The 15823-nt window shown below is 46.6% G+C and overlaps 2 protein-coding genes across 2 annotated transcripts; one reads left to right on the forward strand and one right to left on the reverse strand.

Moving 5' to 3' along the window:
- The first annotated feature begins 663 nt into the window (after nt 1-663).
- LOC144164166 (uncharacterized) lies at nt 664-1998 on the forward strand. Its single transcript, XM_077694684.1, has 2 exons — nt 664-909; nt 1528-1998. The coding sequence occupies exons 1-2, from the start codon at nt 664-666 to the stop codon at nt 1996-1998; spliced, it is 717 nt and encodes a 238-aa protein (XP_077550810.1).
- A 2073-nt stretch (nt 1999-4071) lies between these two features.
- Nucleotides 4072-5075, reverse strand: LOC144164418 (uncharacterized). Its single transcript, XM_077694947.1, has 2 exons — nt 4850-5075; nt 4072-4691 (listed from the first exon to the last, which is right to left on the reverse strand). Exons 1-2 carry the CDS (start codon nt 5073-5075, stop codon nt 4072-4074), a joined length of 846 nt encoding a protein of 281 aa, XP_077551073.1.
- Between the last annotated feature and the right edge of the window lie 10748 nt (nt 5076-15823).

Raw genomic sequence — 15823 nt, forward strand, 5'->3', positions numbered from 1 at the left:
CGGTACCTGGGACATATCCTCACTACAGAAGGCCTACGCCTGGACCCGGAGAGGGTACAAGACATACTCTCGATGTCTGAACCGAAGAACAGGAAAGAACTGCAAGTATTTCTCGGTACGATGAATTTCGTGCAGCGCTTCATTCCCAATATGTCTGTTTTAACCGCACCTTTACGAACACTGTTACGTAAAGATATTGCATGGGTTTGGACACAGGCGCAACAAAAAAGTTTTGACGCATTGCGCGAATCCTTGACTCAAGCACCCGTTTTGGCTTTCTTTAACCTTAAGCAGCCTTTCACTCTCTCGGTCGACGCCAGCCAATTAGAAGTAGGTGGAGTTCTAATGCAAGACGGCCGCCCTGTTGCTTTTTTGTCCCGGTCACTCACAGATGCGCAGCAAAGCTATGCGCAAATCGAGAAGGAAATGCTGGCGATAGTGCATGGTTGCACTAAGTTTCAAGACTACGTGTTTGGCCAGGCAGAGGTGATTGTAGAGACTGACCACAGGCCCTTGGTACCGATACTGAACAAGCCGCTGCATCAATGCCCCCTCCGGTTGCAGCGAATGAGGCTGACCTTGCAGCGCTACCCGATCAAACTGGTGTACAAACCAGGCCAAGAGCTTTTTCTTGCGGATGCTTTATCGCGTTTTCCGAGCACAATGAGCATGCGTGAAGAAACGGAGCAGTTTCAAGTCAATGTGCTAGAATTTCGTTCTGCCTCGGAACCCCGTCTAAAAAGCATTCTTGTAGCCACAAACAACGATCCCGTTCTCGTCAAGCTGCGGGAATATGCGGTGACCAGTTGGAGTGACAGCAAGCACGAGGTTCCAGAAGCCATCCGCACCTACTGGTCTTATCAAGAGGAGATACACGCACCAGGCGGTCTTCTGTTTCGCAGCAACAAGGTAATCGTACCACGCTCGATGAAAACAGAAATTTTGGCTCTTCTGCATGTCGCACATACTGGAGCCGAGAAGATGAAGGCGCGGGCGCGAAGCGTCATGTTCTGGCCCTGCATGGCGAGCGGCATTGAACAATTGTGCCGAAACAGCGAAATATGCCAAAAGCATCAGCCACGAAATGCACAGATGCCGCTTTTGAGCCATGACGTTCAAACCTTACCCTGGGAGGCTGTAGGAATGGACCTATTCTTTTACGAGGGCCGACAGTTTGCTATTATAGTTGACTTCTATTCCTTCTTTTTCGAAATAAAGGAATTTCGCCATACCACTGCCAACCTGCTTAAGTCGTGGTACGCCGAGATTTTTGCAGTGCATGGATTACCGCTTAAACTGTGTAGCGATAACGGTCCGCCATTCAACAGCACCGAATTCAAAGTATTTTTACATGGACTAGGTGTTACCCACGTAACGTCCAGGCCGTATCATCCACGCTCAAATGGGATGACGGAGAGGGGAGTGCAAGAAGCAAGAAAACTACTAAAGAAGTGCTCCCTTAAAACGTCCGACTTCCACATGGCTCTGCTCGAATTGCGTAATACACCTCGCGATGCTGTTTTAAAGTCCCCAGTGCAGAGACTGATGGGAAGGCAGACCAGGACCCTGCTGCCCGTACCCACAAGCCACCTGGTGCCGGAGGTCGTGCCCAACCGAGCCGTCCACAACCGCCTACAGGAGATCCGCCAACGCCAGAGGATCTACTACAACCGCGGCTCCAGGAACCTGCCACCTCTGTCGCCTGGGAAACTAGTGATTGCATACGACGCCCACGAAAAGACCTGGACACCAGCGGTCTTTCTGCGGCCAGCTGAGACGCCGCGATCCTTGGTGGTGAAAACGGAAAAGGGTGAAGAACTTCGACGCACTCGCGAGCATCTGCGAGAAGCACCTCCGCCACTTCGCGAAGAGAGTCCTCCTGCCACTCCTGGTGGGTCCGAGCAACAAGACGACGCCCAGCCCGCTCAAGAGTTACGCAGAAGCACAAGGGCACGCCGGGAGCCCTGCCGCTACCCCCAACCTGAAAGACAATTGTAATTATTTGCTTCCCTAGGAAAGGGGAGATGTAGCACGGCTGAGTCACTCTGACGTCACCGGCCCGCTTACAACTACTAAAGAAAATCTGAAATGGCTTGCATTCAATTGTGCTCATCTTATCTTTATTGGTGAACCTCAGCACACAGAGGTTAGTTCTCGCTTTTGACTGTTTTCACTTTTTCTCAACACCCAGCAGAAGGTGGAGACATCGCGGCAGGCATCGCTGGCCCCGGAGCGTGACACGCGGCTACAGTCCGACAGCGCAACGTGGGCAAAAGAGCGGATCCTGAGACTAACGTCCTCCAACTTTGGCGTTGTGCTGATGCGGAGGGAGTGGTCTGTGAAAGTCCTCCAGTGACTGAGAGCGAGTAGGGAAATTTCACGGGTGGCTCTGATCAGGTGCATAAACTTACCTGTAATGATAATATGGAGAATTTAACGCATTTAAATACTTCAAAGACATACTGCAATAGGTTTTTTTCTCAGTGGTTTTTTCTTAATTGTAGACATGTATGATGCTTCTTGAAGTAATTCTAATTTTAAGTTTTGTAGTTTATTGTGGGCTGTAAATTTTGCAGCACAACTACGAAAAACAAAAAAATGCTTAAGAATCCTCTCCATTGCTGTTGTGCTATGCATACATTCGTAATTTTTTGATGACTGCTATGTTAAATTACAGGGTAGGTTTGGTGGGACAGTAAACCATTCATATGCCTGGATGAGGGAGGTGGGATGCCTTTAATGATAAGGAAAAGTTAGCCTGGCAGTGAGCTTGGATTGCTACTCCATATGGAGATGAGAGGGGCAAATATGAGTGAAAGATGTGCATACACAAAAGTGCACACAAACACTAACAATGCAGATAAGCACCTAAAAACTGACAGACGCAGGAGCACACATAGCCCATTCAGGTAAGAAACGATTGGAAGCTTTGTGGAGTTGGATGGGGGAAGAGGACGGAGCGCAGGAGGCTATTGTGCAGTTCATGTTCACAGGCGCCTCATGAACACAATCTTTGTATTTCTAAGCAGATATTTTCCTCCAAATTTTCTCCCAATGCAAGCAGCTGATGACAAGTAAGTCATCTACATTACTCGGTGCCACTGCATTCGCCATCCTGTATATAAGCTAAACTTCCCTGCACTACCAGGCTAGTTGAACAAGCACATTTAAGGCAGGCGAATACACCATATATTGCTATTTGTATTGGGCAGGACTGTCACATGCTGTTGTATTTGTATGCAGGCACGGCATCTCCAACGAGCCCATGCCTGCTAAGCGCTATGAAGAGCTGCTCCGTACCACGGGGCATGACGTGACAGTCCTCCCCTGTAGCTTGCTGGTGAACCCCACCTTTCCTTGGCTCGGTGCATCGCCTGACAGGCTCGTCTTCGACCCACCCGAGTAATCGTATGGGGTGCTCGAGATCAAGTGCCCGTACACCCTTCGGGACCAAAAGGGGGATGAGCTGGCAAGCAGCTCTTTCTGCAGCGAGCTGACAGAAAATGGCCCAAGGCTCAAACGAGACAACTCCTATTATGCCCAAATAGGAGGCCAGATGGGGATGTCCGCACTAAGCTGGGGCGACTTTGTTGTCTATGGAAAGGATTTCATTCTCAGCGAACGAATTCGGCTGAACCGCGCCGAATGGGAGGCTATGAAAGACCAGCTAAACTACTTTTATTTTAACACCCTTTTGCCGTTCCTGCAGACTGGCAGTCACGAGGCTGCCGTTTAGTTGTCTAGCCTCCAAGTAGACTCCTTGTGCAATAGACAAAAAGAACTTACAATGTGGGGGTGCTTTAGTGCACGGTGTACAGATTGAAGCACACCTCCCTTTGCCTTGCTGCAACCAGCTTGCCAGACAGTGCGCTTCACAGAAGCTCAAGTGCAGTGTCAGCGCATTAAATCACCAATAATAACTTGTGTCTCCCACACACACGGTGCCACTTCTTTGAAAAAGCAACTTTCTACTTCAAACAAAATTCAGGCACTCAATGGCTACTGCGTGTTGGTCCACTGTGCAGTGCATAAACAGAACTCCATAATGCGCATTTGGAATGCACACTGCAGCTAACCACGTTCCATTTCTTGCATTATACGGGACTGCCAGTTGCTGAGGGTAGCACGAATCACCCACATCTGATTAGCCAGCGTGGCCAACGACATCGGAACAGGGAGATCAAATATGTGGTTGCACTTGATACGCTGGATTCGCCTTTCCACATGTATCCGAATTGCAGCAATGTCCTGGGTTTCCTGAGTCTCCTCGGCTGTGAATTGCTCTCTTCGAAGGAAGGGTGGAATATTCAGCTTCACACCTATGTCCTCCAAAAGGTCATCAATTCGGAAGCCCTTGTCTGCCATAATGGAGTCCCCTTCCTCCAACTCTCGCTCCAAAAAACCACTTCGCATCACACATTCCCTGTCTGATGTGCATCCCGTGAATAGCTCGGAAACAAATGTAACGTACCGATGAAGAGCCACTCCGACCAGTCCCTTGAACGTGTGTGTGGATTTATAGTGAGAGTATAGGCCAGACTGCGCCACAAATGATGATTGCACTTCACACCTGATTTCTGTTGCATCAAGCAACACGCGCGTGGAGGCGTACTTCTCCACACAAGCCCGAGGCATTGCCTCATCAATAGCGCTCCGTGACAACCATAAGGTCACCTCTCCCAGCTGGAGTTAGATGAAATCCACCCAAACAGAAAATATCCGAAACACTGTGCTCATGGAAATATCAAACAAATGTCCGAGATGCTGCTGAAAGATACCAAGGCGGAGCTTCAGAACGACCATAAAAACTGGTTCTGTATGCTGACTTTTTATGGTCTGCCACTATAACCTTCGTTCTCTGTCGTGCTGGTGTTGTGATGGCGTATCATATCTTCGCCGTTGTCGCCAGGGTCCAGGAACTCGAGCAACTCTTCAAAAGTCTCGTAGTCGGGCAGTCCAGTGTAAAACTGGATGTCATCGTTACTTTGCTTGAATTTCTCAATTCCGAATGGCTCATACTCCTCCTTCAACTTTTGCGAGCACTGCTGGGCAGTGACTAGCTCATCTTGAAGCATGCTGAGCTCCAGGCTCTTTGCTTTGAGCTTCTCTCTTACATCTGCTAGTTCTGACTGGGCACTAGCAAGTTCAGCACGTGCCTGGCTTAGCTGGAAGGCCTGCGTTGCCAGTGCCTGCTTAGTGCTTGCTATGTCTACCCTAAGCTTTGCCTCCCTGTTTTTTGTTGCGGCGAGCTGAGCCTCAAGCGCAGCAATTATTTTTTTGCACTCGAAGTGGCTGGCAGAAGTCTGCGGCTGAGACATGTTCTCGTTGTCGTCTAAAACAACCTCTTGCAGTGGTAGCTGGTTCTCAACATGAGTGCTTGTTTCGCAACATTCAAAGTCGATGGGAGGCTGGCCGTCAGACTGTGCAGGAACTTGTTTCTTCGACTTAGGTGCAGGAATAGTTCACTGGCGGGGCGTTCTTCTAGGAGGCTTGGCCGTACGGAATGGGGAAACAGACGGCACGGCTGACTCCAGGAGTAGCTGATGGCCACTAGCCACGTTTGTGCAGAAGTCTGTCGCGAGGAAATGCGAGGAGCACACTTTGGTTGCCTTGGAGACACGAAACAGTGGCCCCTCATCCCTCTTTATGGCATAAATCCATTTTAAATGCAGAGCATTTCTTAGCCTCGCCTGTTCCTGCGTCGGACGGTGTCAACAGTTTCGCGTCCGCAGCAGGTGCGCCTCTCCTTCCCTCCTCTCTCTCAACAGCAGCTGGCGCGCGTATGCGTCGTAGTCAGCCCGTTCGCTCCGTCGCGGTCTCGGCCTAACAGTTACGTGATAGCAGCGGGGTGGATCGTGGAAGGGCGCGCGCTGCTTGCGCATGCGAGCTCTCCCCCCCGTACTGCTCTCCCTCTACTGTGCGCGCTGCAAATATAGCGGCTAGCGGTCGCTCGTGTATCAGTCACTGTGTTGCTCCTTCCTTCCTTGGTTGACGCTCTTGCCCACGTTTACTCGTGTCTGCTACTCCAGCATCACGGAAGAAGCGATGGAAGCAACACTGCCTTCAATCAGTACTGAGGCCCCAATGCTCTGCATTTACTCGTGTTCCCCTCGCGTGAAGGCGCGGGAATTTTTTTTAGGCTCGTATCACTCGGAAACCTGTGGTATGACACCTGAAAATAAAGTGCTCTTATCATGATGTGTTGTGTTTTTGCGCCGCAAGGCGCTTTGAGAACTCTCGCGTAAAAGTATCCCCCCAAAGGGAGGCACAATACGGTGGTGGCACGAATATGAATAAAAGTATTTACAATTTTCAACCTCAGTAGCGCACAACAGCGAACCTTGTTGAAAGCCGGCAAACGTTCTGGCCAAATCTGAGGCTCATTTAGTTACGCTTAAGTCATACCCCGTGGAGCGCTAGGTTAAATCAGGCAGCGAAGCAAATACATGCGTGCTCGGGGCATCATGCTAGGTTTACCGGCCACGGATGAACCTCGCACCTCCGTAGCAACACCGCGCGCAATATAAAGAAACGCGCGATAAAATATAGACAAAAATTTAATTTCCAGCCAATATACGTTGTCCATGAAGCAACCGCATGCGACAATCAGACGAGAAACTGGCCGCTTAATGTAAAACGTAGGTACGTACATTTTGTCCGGATTTTTCAACGTATCCATAATGCTTGCAGACCGGAACTCAGCAATGGGTCGGCATCTTCACCCACTTCGTCGGAGCGCATGAATGGTCCTCCAAATACTGGAGATGAAAGTTCGACCGGGGCACACCTGCAACACAGCCAGGAAGCGGCCAGCTTTTCCTGTGATACTGCGACGTGATGATCTAATGTGACTCACAGTCCAGATGAAAACTTCATAAACGCATGTGTGGACTCAGAGATTCCGTTCCATCACGGCACGACGATGACGCAGCGTTCTAGCAACTCGAGGATGTACAACAGTCCCCTGCTCTTGCATGCACGCCAGCGACGGTCTTTCCTTCACAATGGCCGACCCGCGAACTCGCCACCGAAGGCGATGGTGATAATCGAGCGGAGGCACAGAGTTGCCAAGGTTTTTGCAAGGGGTCTATTGCAAGTGGTGATAAAATCAGCTACAATGGGTGGCTGTGTTGTTCGCGTAAACCCTGCGGCAGATAGTCGATCTTTTGGACATCAGAAAGCTTTACACGGCAATGCTCAAAAGTTCTCAACTTGGCAAATGCATACTGGTGCAAGGTTTTGCCTGGTGCCTGGTACACCTTCAAAACTTGTTCTTGCAGCGCGACGAGGGTCAATTCTGCGGAAACAGCGTCCTTCAGGGCTGCATTCAAGGCTGCCCAAGTGAAGTATTCGTTACGAAACGCGAAATGCCAGTTTCGTGCCGCACCTTTGAGCTTTCTAGCAGCGATCGGGCATGTGGTGGCATCGTCCCACGAAGCAGGCTGCTGCACTCTCTACACCTCGTCAAACAATACGTCGACGTGGTGGCTGTGCGAACTGTCAAACGGCGGGATAGAAGATGACAGGTCGGGCAGTGTTGTCATAGTCATTGCAGGACGAGGTATCTGAAACAGCAAGGCAATACTCTGTACCGTGGCTGGGTCAAACAGTCGATTCAATCAGGGGGCTAGGTTCCCGCTGCTTCCGATTGTCGGCTTCGAGTTGGTGAATGATGTCCTCTTTTGAACAAGCGTTGTCCAGCTGTCGCCGTGCCAGTCTTCCCTAATGAGACCGATGACTATACGCGACATCGTGACTGTGCCGAGGCGCTCCCACACAATTCCCGGCATGATATTCCTCCGAGCCGGTTGCAGGCAGGCGTTCACATACACAACACCATTTTGCCGGCGCGTCCACCAAAAAGCGCACGCAGACGCGCTCCTGGAGGCGAGCGCGCGAGCGGCGAGAAACGTTCGGGCGAGGAAGACAAAACAGTGCACCGGCTGTCGAACGACGGTGGCAGGCTTGTTTATCGCGTTGGCGTACTTGCGTGGCTGCACAGAGGCTCAGGCGTCGACTGCACCTTATGTGAGTGCTGGGCGTGAGGGCTCGGGCGTTGAAGTGGCATGGCGAGGCGAAGCGGACTAATTGAAAAGAAAGTGATTATTTGCCCATTGCAGAACACGAATGACCACGCCGGTGGCGGGAACAAAAAAAAAGCATAAAACGAGGAAGCGCGTCTCATGCCTCACTTATGCCTTGAGCTGCGCCGGCGTAATGGCAGGGAAGGTGGCGCTACTGATTAGCTAGTGGTTATGGCATAGGCTGCCGTACACAGCGGTAGAGATCCAGGTCCGATTGCAACCATGTTTTCCTAGAGACGCTTGATGTGCTTGATGTGTAAAGCGTGTTTTGATAGAGACGCTTGATGTAAGTCCGCTTATCGGCCCCGTGATCATTTTGTGACAGCCGTTCTGAATGATTGCTTTTCGGAATTGCGTTTGGGCGCGAGATCGAACGCCATCAGTTAGGCATAAAAAGGTTAAGACTCCGAAAGTGGCCGCGTTTCTGCTTTCTTCGGTGCAAAGGATCCCATATCCTTACTTGTGGTTCATCTCTTCCAACCACCCGCCGCTCACGCGTTTCCGCTCCCCTCTCGCACCTCCCACGTGATAGAAGCAAGGGAGGATGCTCAGTTCAATTCTAACCCCGTTCGCCCTTGTCGTGCGCCATTTGTTTGGACCTTTTGTTCCTATTCGACTCGCGCATCTCGAGCTATTATGTTGGTCGTACTTCCTCGCTGGCCGCGACGCGGTTTTAAAGCCTTTTTTGGAGTCACTAGAACCAAAGCCATTCCTTACTCACAGTTCACAGAACGCTGCTAGTTAAATCTATGGACCTACACACTAAACTTTTTAACACCCTTTAAGGTGCTAAAAGGGTGCACTCAACATTTTGCACCCTTTTTGCACCTTTTAGGAACCAAAACATTGCTCCGGCAACCAATCATGAGGGTGCCACAAATTAAGGGGTGTAAATCTTAACATTTTTACACCCTTTAAGGTGCTAGAGGGGTGTACTGAACATTTTGCACCCTTTTTGCACCTTTCAAGCGCACAAATATTGGTCGGGCACCCCACCTCAAGGGTACCAAAATTCAGGGGTGTAATAAACAGTTTCAAAGGGTGCTATGACCGTTAAAGGGGTGCTAAAAAGTATTTCTTCTCAATTGGGGTGTTACCACGGCACCCTGTCGTTAGGGTGCCTAAAAGAACGGTGTGTGAATGCAAGCATGCAAAATTGCACAAAAACAGGCTGAATGTTTAAACCGCACATTGCACTATTTCACCTCCCGTTGAGAGGTTTAAATATGAAGTCTCCACATAGACCAGGGGAAATGGTCTAAAATTGCTGTTCGTAAATTGAACAAAACGTGCTGAATGCTTAAACTCCACTCTGCACTACTCTACTTCTTCGAGTGTATCACAAGGTTCATTTCGATGTCTGGGTGCATGGGAAGATAAGGCTACAAAATGCCTCTTGTAGACCTATAAATGAAACTTTTATCAAGGCATCTGTGTCCTCAACGAAATCGAAGTTACCTAAGAATTTGTTCTCGTATTATTATGCCCCGGGCAAAAAGTCCAACAAGACTTTCTTGTTGGACTCACAGCACGCCTGTGGGGCTAATACGAAGTTCTGTCGGCACTCTATCGTTTCAATAGCCTAGCCTTCCAACAGGGAGTTTAACCTTGATGGCGTTTGTGGGGCCAATAAGAAGCTCTGTCGGCACTCTATCGGCTCAACAGCGTAGTCTTCCAACAGGGAGTTTAACCGTGATGGCGTTTACCGGCCCGCCAACACGATCAGTGAACGCCAACAGACGCCTTGTTCGTAATCAGCGGCGCGAGCGCGCCATCAGACAGAACTGACAGACGCCCTGAAGGTGGTTTTTAGGGCCTAAACAGCAGCGTCTACGTCTGGCATAGACGCTAGACGTCAACATTTGTGTTCTGAATTTTCCCTTCAATAAGTAACAGTCAGACGGACGATAACCTAACGATGTGAAGATATGCTTTGGCTCATACCACGGCAAGCACAATCGTTTGTGGCTGCAGTCTCGGTTGCTCTTCGTCCACAACAAACTGAATCGGCTGTACAGCTTTCTTCGAGGGCGTGTATGCAGGGTTTCTATCTTCCTTTTTTGCGCAGGCCGACGAGGGCGGTCGTGTAAAATCATTTTCGCTCGTCGCTGCCGTACACACTAAAAATTTTTACGCCCAAAAGGGTGCTTCAGCTTGTCGCCGCAGGAGCACCCTAAAAACTGAACATTTTACACCCTTTAGGGTGCTTGGATTCTGTCGCCACAGGAGCACCCTTTGTGAAGCACCCCAGAAGACAGGTGCCTTATAACACCCTTTTCGACCTAAAAGTATCCTAGGGTGCTACATAGCACCCCAATCTGTAGGAGCATCTTCTGCAAAAGCACCCACCTAAAGGGGTACAAACAGGGTGCGTCATCCTCGGTTCACAAATGGTGCAGCAGGTGTGAGACCACATATTGCACAATATGACACACGATTATGGTATGAAACATTCGTGCTTTCCAAGCTCGGTTCTGTGAGACATTCTATTGAAACTCAACGTCAGCTGATAATTTTTTTGAACTTGTGTCACCGATTGTTAAAACATATATTTAAAGAGTCCGGAGCCACATCTCGGTACAGAGTTATAACTTTAGAGGTAGTTGATTATCCAAAACTTCGTAAAAAACCAATTATATGTTCACTTTGCCGAACTGCAGTACACATCCTTCGAGCTTCACTGCACAGCATAACCATGCTATGCAGTGAAAGCAATTAGGTGTGCAACACTTCAACCATACAAAACTTCCTTGAACCTTAAAATCCTTGGCTTCTCAGTATTGCATAAAACTTCCAATCACGGTAGCTATTTGCAATGTTAGTGCCTTATTCTTGAGCTGAGCAGGAAGGTTCAATATGAAGTAAGACCAAATGCAAAATGTATTGTTTCCTCCGTACTGCGGCTCATAATATAGTTCCCTCCTTAATGCGGCTTATAATCTACTTATAAAAGTTGGGTACCCAAGCCATTTCTTTTCGTTTGCATTATTCTTTTTGCTTTACGAAAAAATATTCACATGGTACAGCACGTGCAAGGTTTGGTGGTATATGGAGTTTTATAACCATACATATAGACTAAATGACCCCACATAGCAATAACAAGAACTGCAAACATCACAGAACAATGCATACAAGTTCCCTGGTGAAGCCCATGGTTGAAATGTAATGTCATGGTTCATAAAACATTATTTTATCATGAGGCTAGCTTGTACATGGTGCTTGCATTATGTCCCTGCCGGCAGATGTGGGGTCATTTGTCACTGTTGCAAATAAAAAGCCAACAGCCGGGGCCCATTCGATTTGGCTAGTATTACGAGGTGCTTCACGGCAAGCATTCTACGTCGATAGACTTTTGTAGAGTTGACTAGAACTGAAATCAGCAAAAGATTCTCTACAAAACATTCAGTATATCCGCCGCTTTAGGGTTTGCTAATTTCCATATTTGGGTTTCTTCTGCCTTCCTTAACAACATTTTTCTTTTCATAAGAAGGTGCATAACCAAAGCAAAAAGCTTTTCTGTAAACCTTTGATAGCTATATAATTGTTACAAAATATTTTACTCTAAATATAGCCGCTTAAACTGAGAATATTTGCATTTAAAAACAATAAATTAGGTTTAAATTGATCATAAATTTTTACCTGTTTTTACGCAAAACTGTACATGGGATATGAAGTGCACCACAGGGAGGGCTCTGGATTAGCCTTAGCAAATTTGGGACAATTAAGGTGCACTGAAATCTCTACACATGCGCTTTTTCACTTTCTCTATCCACCAGGACAATGGCTGCCAATTTAGACAGTGATTCTTAATAGTAGTTGACGTGCATTTTAAAATAATCCCAAACATTATAGCCACAAAATTAATTTTTACAAGTTGTAGACATTGCCCGTTGCACCAGACATTGAGCTACACTGTCAAGAGCTTTGACATCTACAATTACCTCTACAAAGCAAGCTTATGCTGGTAGAATGCTTCATACCATAATTACTGTGTGTTCAGAGCTCACGTGTGAATATGGATACTGCTGCTTCAGCAAGAACAGAGGATGAGCACCCTTTCTGGTTCTGAAAAAAAAATAACAGAGGAAATTCCTTAAGCAGGATTCTGAAACAGGGTTCAAAGAAACAAGAATGAACAAAAAATTCTTTCAAAACATGTAAAGCAATGCAAACAAATATTTATTTCAACTTAATTTCTACAAAAGACCACCTCATGAAGACTGGTGAGGGGGTATTGGATCAAAAATAGAGCAGAGAGCACTTAAATAAATACTACAGGGAGCCTTCGCAACCAAAAATTGTTTGAGCACCTGAACTAATCACTGTTCAACAAACTCATAAAAAATGTTTGAATGCATAAAAAACTAGTGGTAAACACAGGAAACAGTTAAAACAGAATGACGGTACAAGTTTATCCCGTCGTTCTCTTAGAAAAAGTATAGAGTAGGTGACAAAATTATACCGACAGCAAATTGGTTGGCTTTTAATTTTAAATGATAATATAAAACATAATGGCATGAATGAAAGTGAGCAGCACGCAAAGTACCATGTTGCTAGCCCGACATTCCACTTTGAAGCAAAATGTCCGCTTTCAACACTAGATAGGCTAAACATGCAATGAGGCATTCCTTTAGGCACACAAAATATACCATAATTGTTTAAAAAGCTACGAATTAGTTGAAAAAACCTGACCACAACAAATTGGAATTGGTGACTAGATACAGTTTCAGAAATACAGAGCGACATGATATAAAAATATTTGGTTCCCATACAAAGATTGATCATAACGAAAATTCAGGACTACATTTATCAGACTGGCATCAATGTGCAAAGCAGCTTAATGAAAGAAGACGGTCTTCACTAAAAACATGTTAATATTGAGAGCTCATGTGCTTCCCTGCAAGTTGGGTGTGTAAACCCACTGACACCTTAACCCACCTGAATCATCACTTTATAGACATTGAGGAATTTTACGAATTGGTTTATTGTAGCGAGCTGTCTAGTTTATTTCCCTATTTTTCTTGGCATTTCGTGTCTAATTCTAAATTTGGTGACTAGATAGATTTTACTATGGTCATGCACTGGTGACAACGAATATGTGATTTTACTTTTAAAAAATTTCAGTTTTGTTTTATTGCTCACCAGCCAACGATCTGAAATATCAGAGGTGCTTAAAACGTATGTTGGCATTTCCTTCCTGCACTGTAGTACAACTAATCATGGCTTTTACCATAATTTGTTCACAAATCGTAATATTTGGAAAGTATTCAGCCGAATGAAAATGTCATTTCAGAAGCATGCACAATCAACAAGGTCTCAATGATTCTCACGACGCGGTTCACTTGTTTCTGTCACAAATAACCCGAGTGCAGACACATTCCACCGAAGACGAAGGTAACATGCCCTCTTGGGTGATGAATATTTAAAAAGCCTTACGAGTAAATTAGCTGCTGAGCACAGGAAATTGTGGCATTAAAACAAAAGATCCCTCTGCGGCATCTTTCACTTAGAGGAGCGCTTGACCACAAACTTTGAGAAGCTGGAAAATGTTCCATGAGCCGCTCCAGCCAGCAGAAACGATGCAGGACACAAGTTGGTAGGCGGACCGTGGGCATCCTGCGATTGTGAAGATATTTCTGTTTAGTAGATGCTCTTCTTTTTGTACCACTGTTTATTTCTCCTTTAACAAGCAGCTGAACTCCTTAACGTTTGCATAATAAAATGCTGCAATGTGGAACAGTTAGCAGGGTTACCTCAATTTGGCTTTTCTACGAAATAACACAATGTAAGTAATCTGCACACAACTACAATCAAGGTACAATTTTCACCTACTTTACTGCTAACATCAGCGTTTGACTGCTCAAGCACAAATACAGGTTAGACATGTGAGCAATCTGCTAAACTTATCCCCACAAACTGAACAATCAGGCATCAGAAATCGGCAAGGAAGGAGGTGTCACCTTTAAATGGCCCTTTTTTCGTTCAAAACATAAACACCTGGAAGCTTGAAGCATGAGAGGGGGTCTTTCACGCTGACAATGTCAGAACATAGCTTGATAGTGGGCACGTGAATGATGTGCACAATGTGTTTCTTGAAAATGCGTGCAAAAGCTTGATTGATGTGTAGGACGAGAATTGCAGCCCGTTTTGACACAGGCCTTGTAGACGCTTCTGCCTGCTAATGTCAATGCGGATTCCTGCTAGTCGCCCTCTTCGCTTCTTTCTGAATATAATGCTTTAGGCAGCCACAAGGACTGCATCAAAACGTGCAGCAATTACCTACGTCCCACACATCGGTGAATCTCTCGCACACATTTTCAAGAAACGCAGTGCATACATCGTGCATGTGCCCATTAGCAAGCTATGTTCTGACATTGTCAGCGTGAAAGACCCCCTCTCACGCTCCAAGCTTCCGGGTATTGTTATTAGATTCCATGCGCTGAATGCAAATCAGTGTACATTGGCGAAACGGGCAATCTGCACAGAAGATTAATGCAGCACTGGAACGAAGTGAACAATGGCCATGCAAAAACAAGTCCACTGGCAGAGCACCGTGAGAGGACGGGACACGTGGTCGACTGGAACAAGACAAAATTACTGACAACTGAGTGCAATCTATCTTCTCGATTACTGTTCGAGTCCCTCATCGTTCAGACGACGCCCAACATTACCAACATAATGGATGGCAATCTGCACCATATCTATGCAAACTCATTGCGCCGCGTAATGCCCAATATATAGCTTCGTTTTCCACGACACATGCTCACCATGAACAAGCAATAAACCGTTAAATGGCTTTCTTGACTTGGTCAGTGACCTACGTTTTATCACTGCAATAATGCTTTTTCCTGCCTACACGGCATTCCGTCAAACACTGGACTACACCACATGAGCCATTGCCATTCTTAACCTGCACCAGAGTATATAACCTTTCACTACTGCTATGAGATAGACCCATAAACGCACTTCAATATGGACTTTATATTTAGCTCTTGGAAACATTATGTATAATTTTACCTTTTAGTTGCACCTGCTACAGCAGCTGGTAATATACCAAAAACATGAAAAAAAACGGTGGTTTAACACGCCAAAGCTACACTTGGGATGTGGGGGGCACTGTAGAGGAAGGCTTCGCATTAATTTTGACAACCTGGGTATTTTTGTGCGCATCGAAATCTCAAAACACGGGCGTCTTTACGTGTTGCCTCCATCTGAAAAGCGGCCACTCCAAGCGGTATCTAACCGACATTCGCCTCCACAACACACCACCCTAGCCACTGCAGTGGGTTAAACATATGAAATAAAGCGAGTTTTGGAGTGCAAATAAAAATATTCATCACACGTCTTATTTTCCCAATCGATGTACCTTTTGAAATCCACCATGCAATCCCCCCTCCCCTACCGGCCTACCAAAACACCTTTGTTTCAAGAGGTAATCAGGCTGCTGTTAATGAAGTAAGTATTTACAATTCGAGACTTGCCACCGTTAAAGTCATGCACTTTGTTTTAGAGATAAGCGACATTAGCCGTTTGCAGCACCAGGAGTTAATCCTGTTAAGATCAGATTGAAAGCATCGACGGTAGTGGTTGAAAGAAATTGTGTGATAAATTACAACATCATCTGCAAATAGACCTACATGGGAGGATATGCAACATGGAAGATAGACAAAGCAACTTGCCTGGGGGGACAACAAAGGGGCACGAGCAAAAGAAGTATATAGTTATTAGAAGTAAACTGC

The sequence above is a fragment of the Haemaphysalis longicornis genome, unplaced genomic scaffold (genome assembly GCF_048455015.1).
Source record: "Haemaphysalis longicornis isolate Haplotype H1 unplaced genomic scaffold, Haemaphysalis longicornis Haplotype H1 scaffold_13, whole genome shotgun sequence".
NCBI classification, from domain to species: Eukaryota; Metazoa; Arthropoda; class Arachnida; order Ixodida; family Ixodidae; genus Haemaphysalis; species Haemaphysalis longicornis.

Bases quoted from the DNA above. Each gene is read 5' to 3' on its own strand.
- LOC144164166 (XM_077694684.1), top strand. From the start codon at position 664: ATGAGCATGCGTGAAGAAACGGAGCAGTTTCAAGTCAATGTGCTAGAA. The intron at 910-1,527 runs GTAATCGTACCA...GCTGTTTTAAAG, and splicing joins TTCTGTTTCGCAGCAACAAG to TCCCCAGTGCAGAGACTGAT.
- LOC144164418 (XM_077694947.1), bottom strand. From the start codon at position 5,075: ATGCTTCAAGATGAGCTAGTCACTGCCCAGCAGTGCTCGCAAAAGTTG. The intron at 4,692-4,849 runs GTTATAGTGGCA...TGGATTTCATCT, and splicing joins CAGCACGACAGAGAACGAAG to AACTCCAGCTGGGAGAGGTG.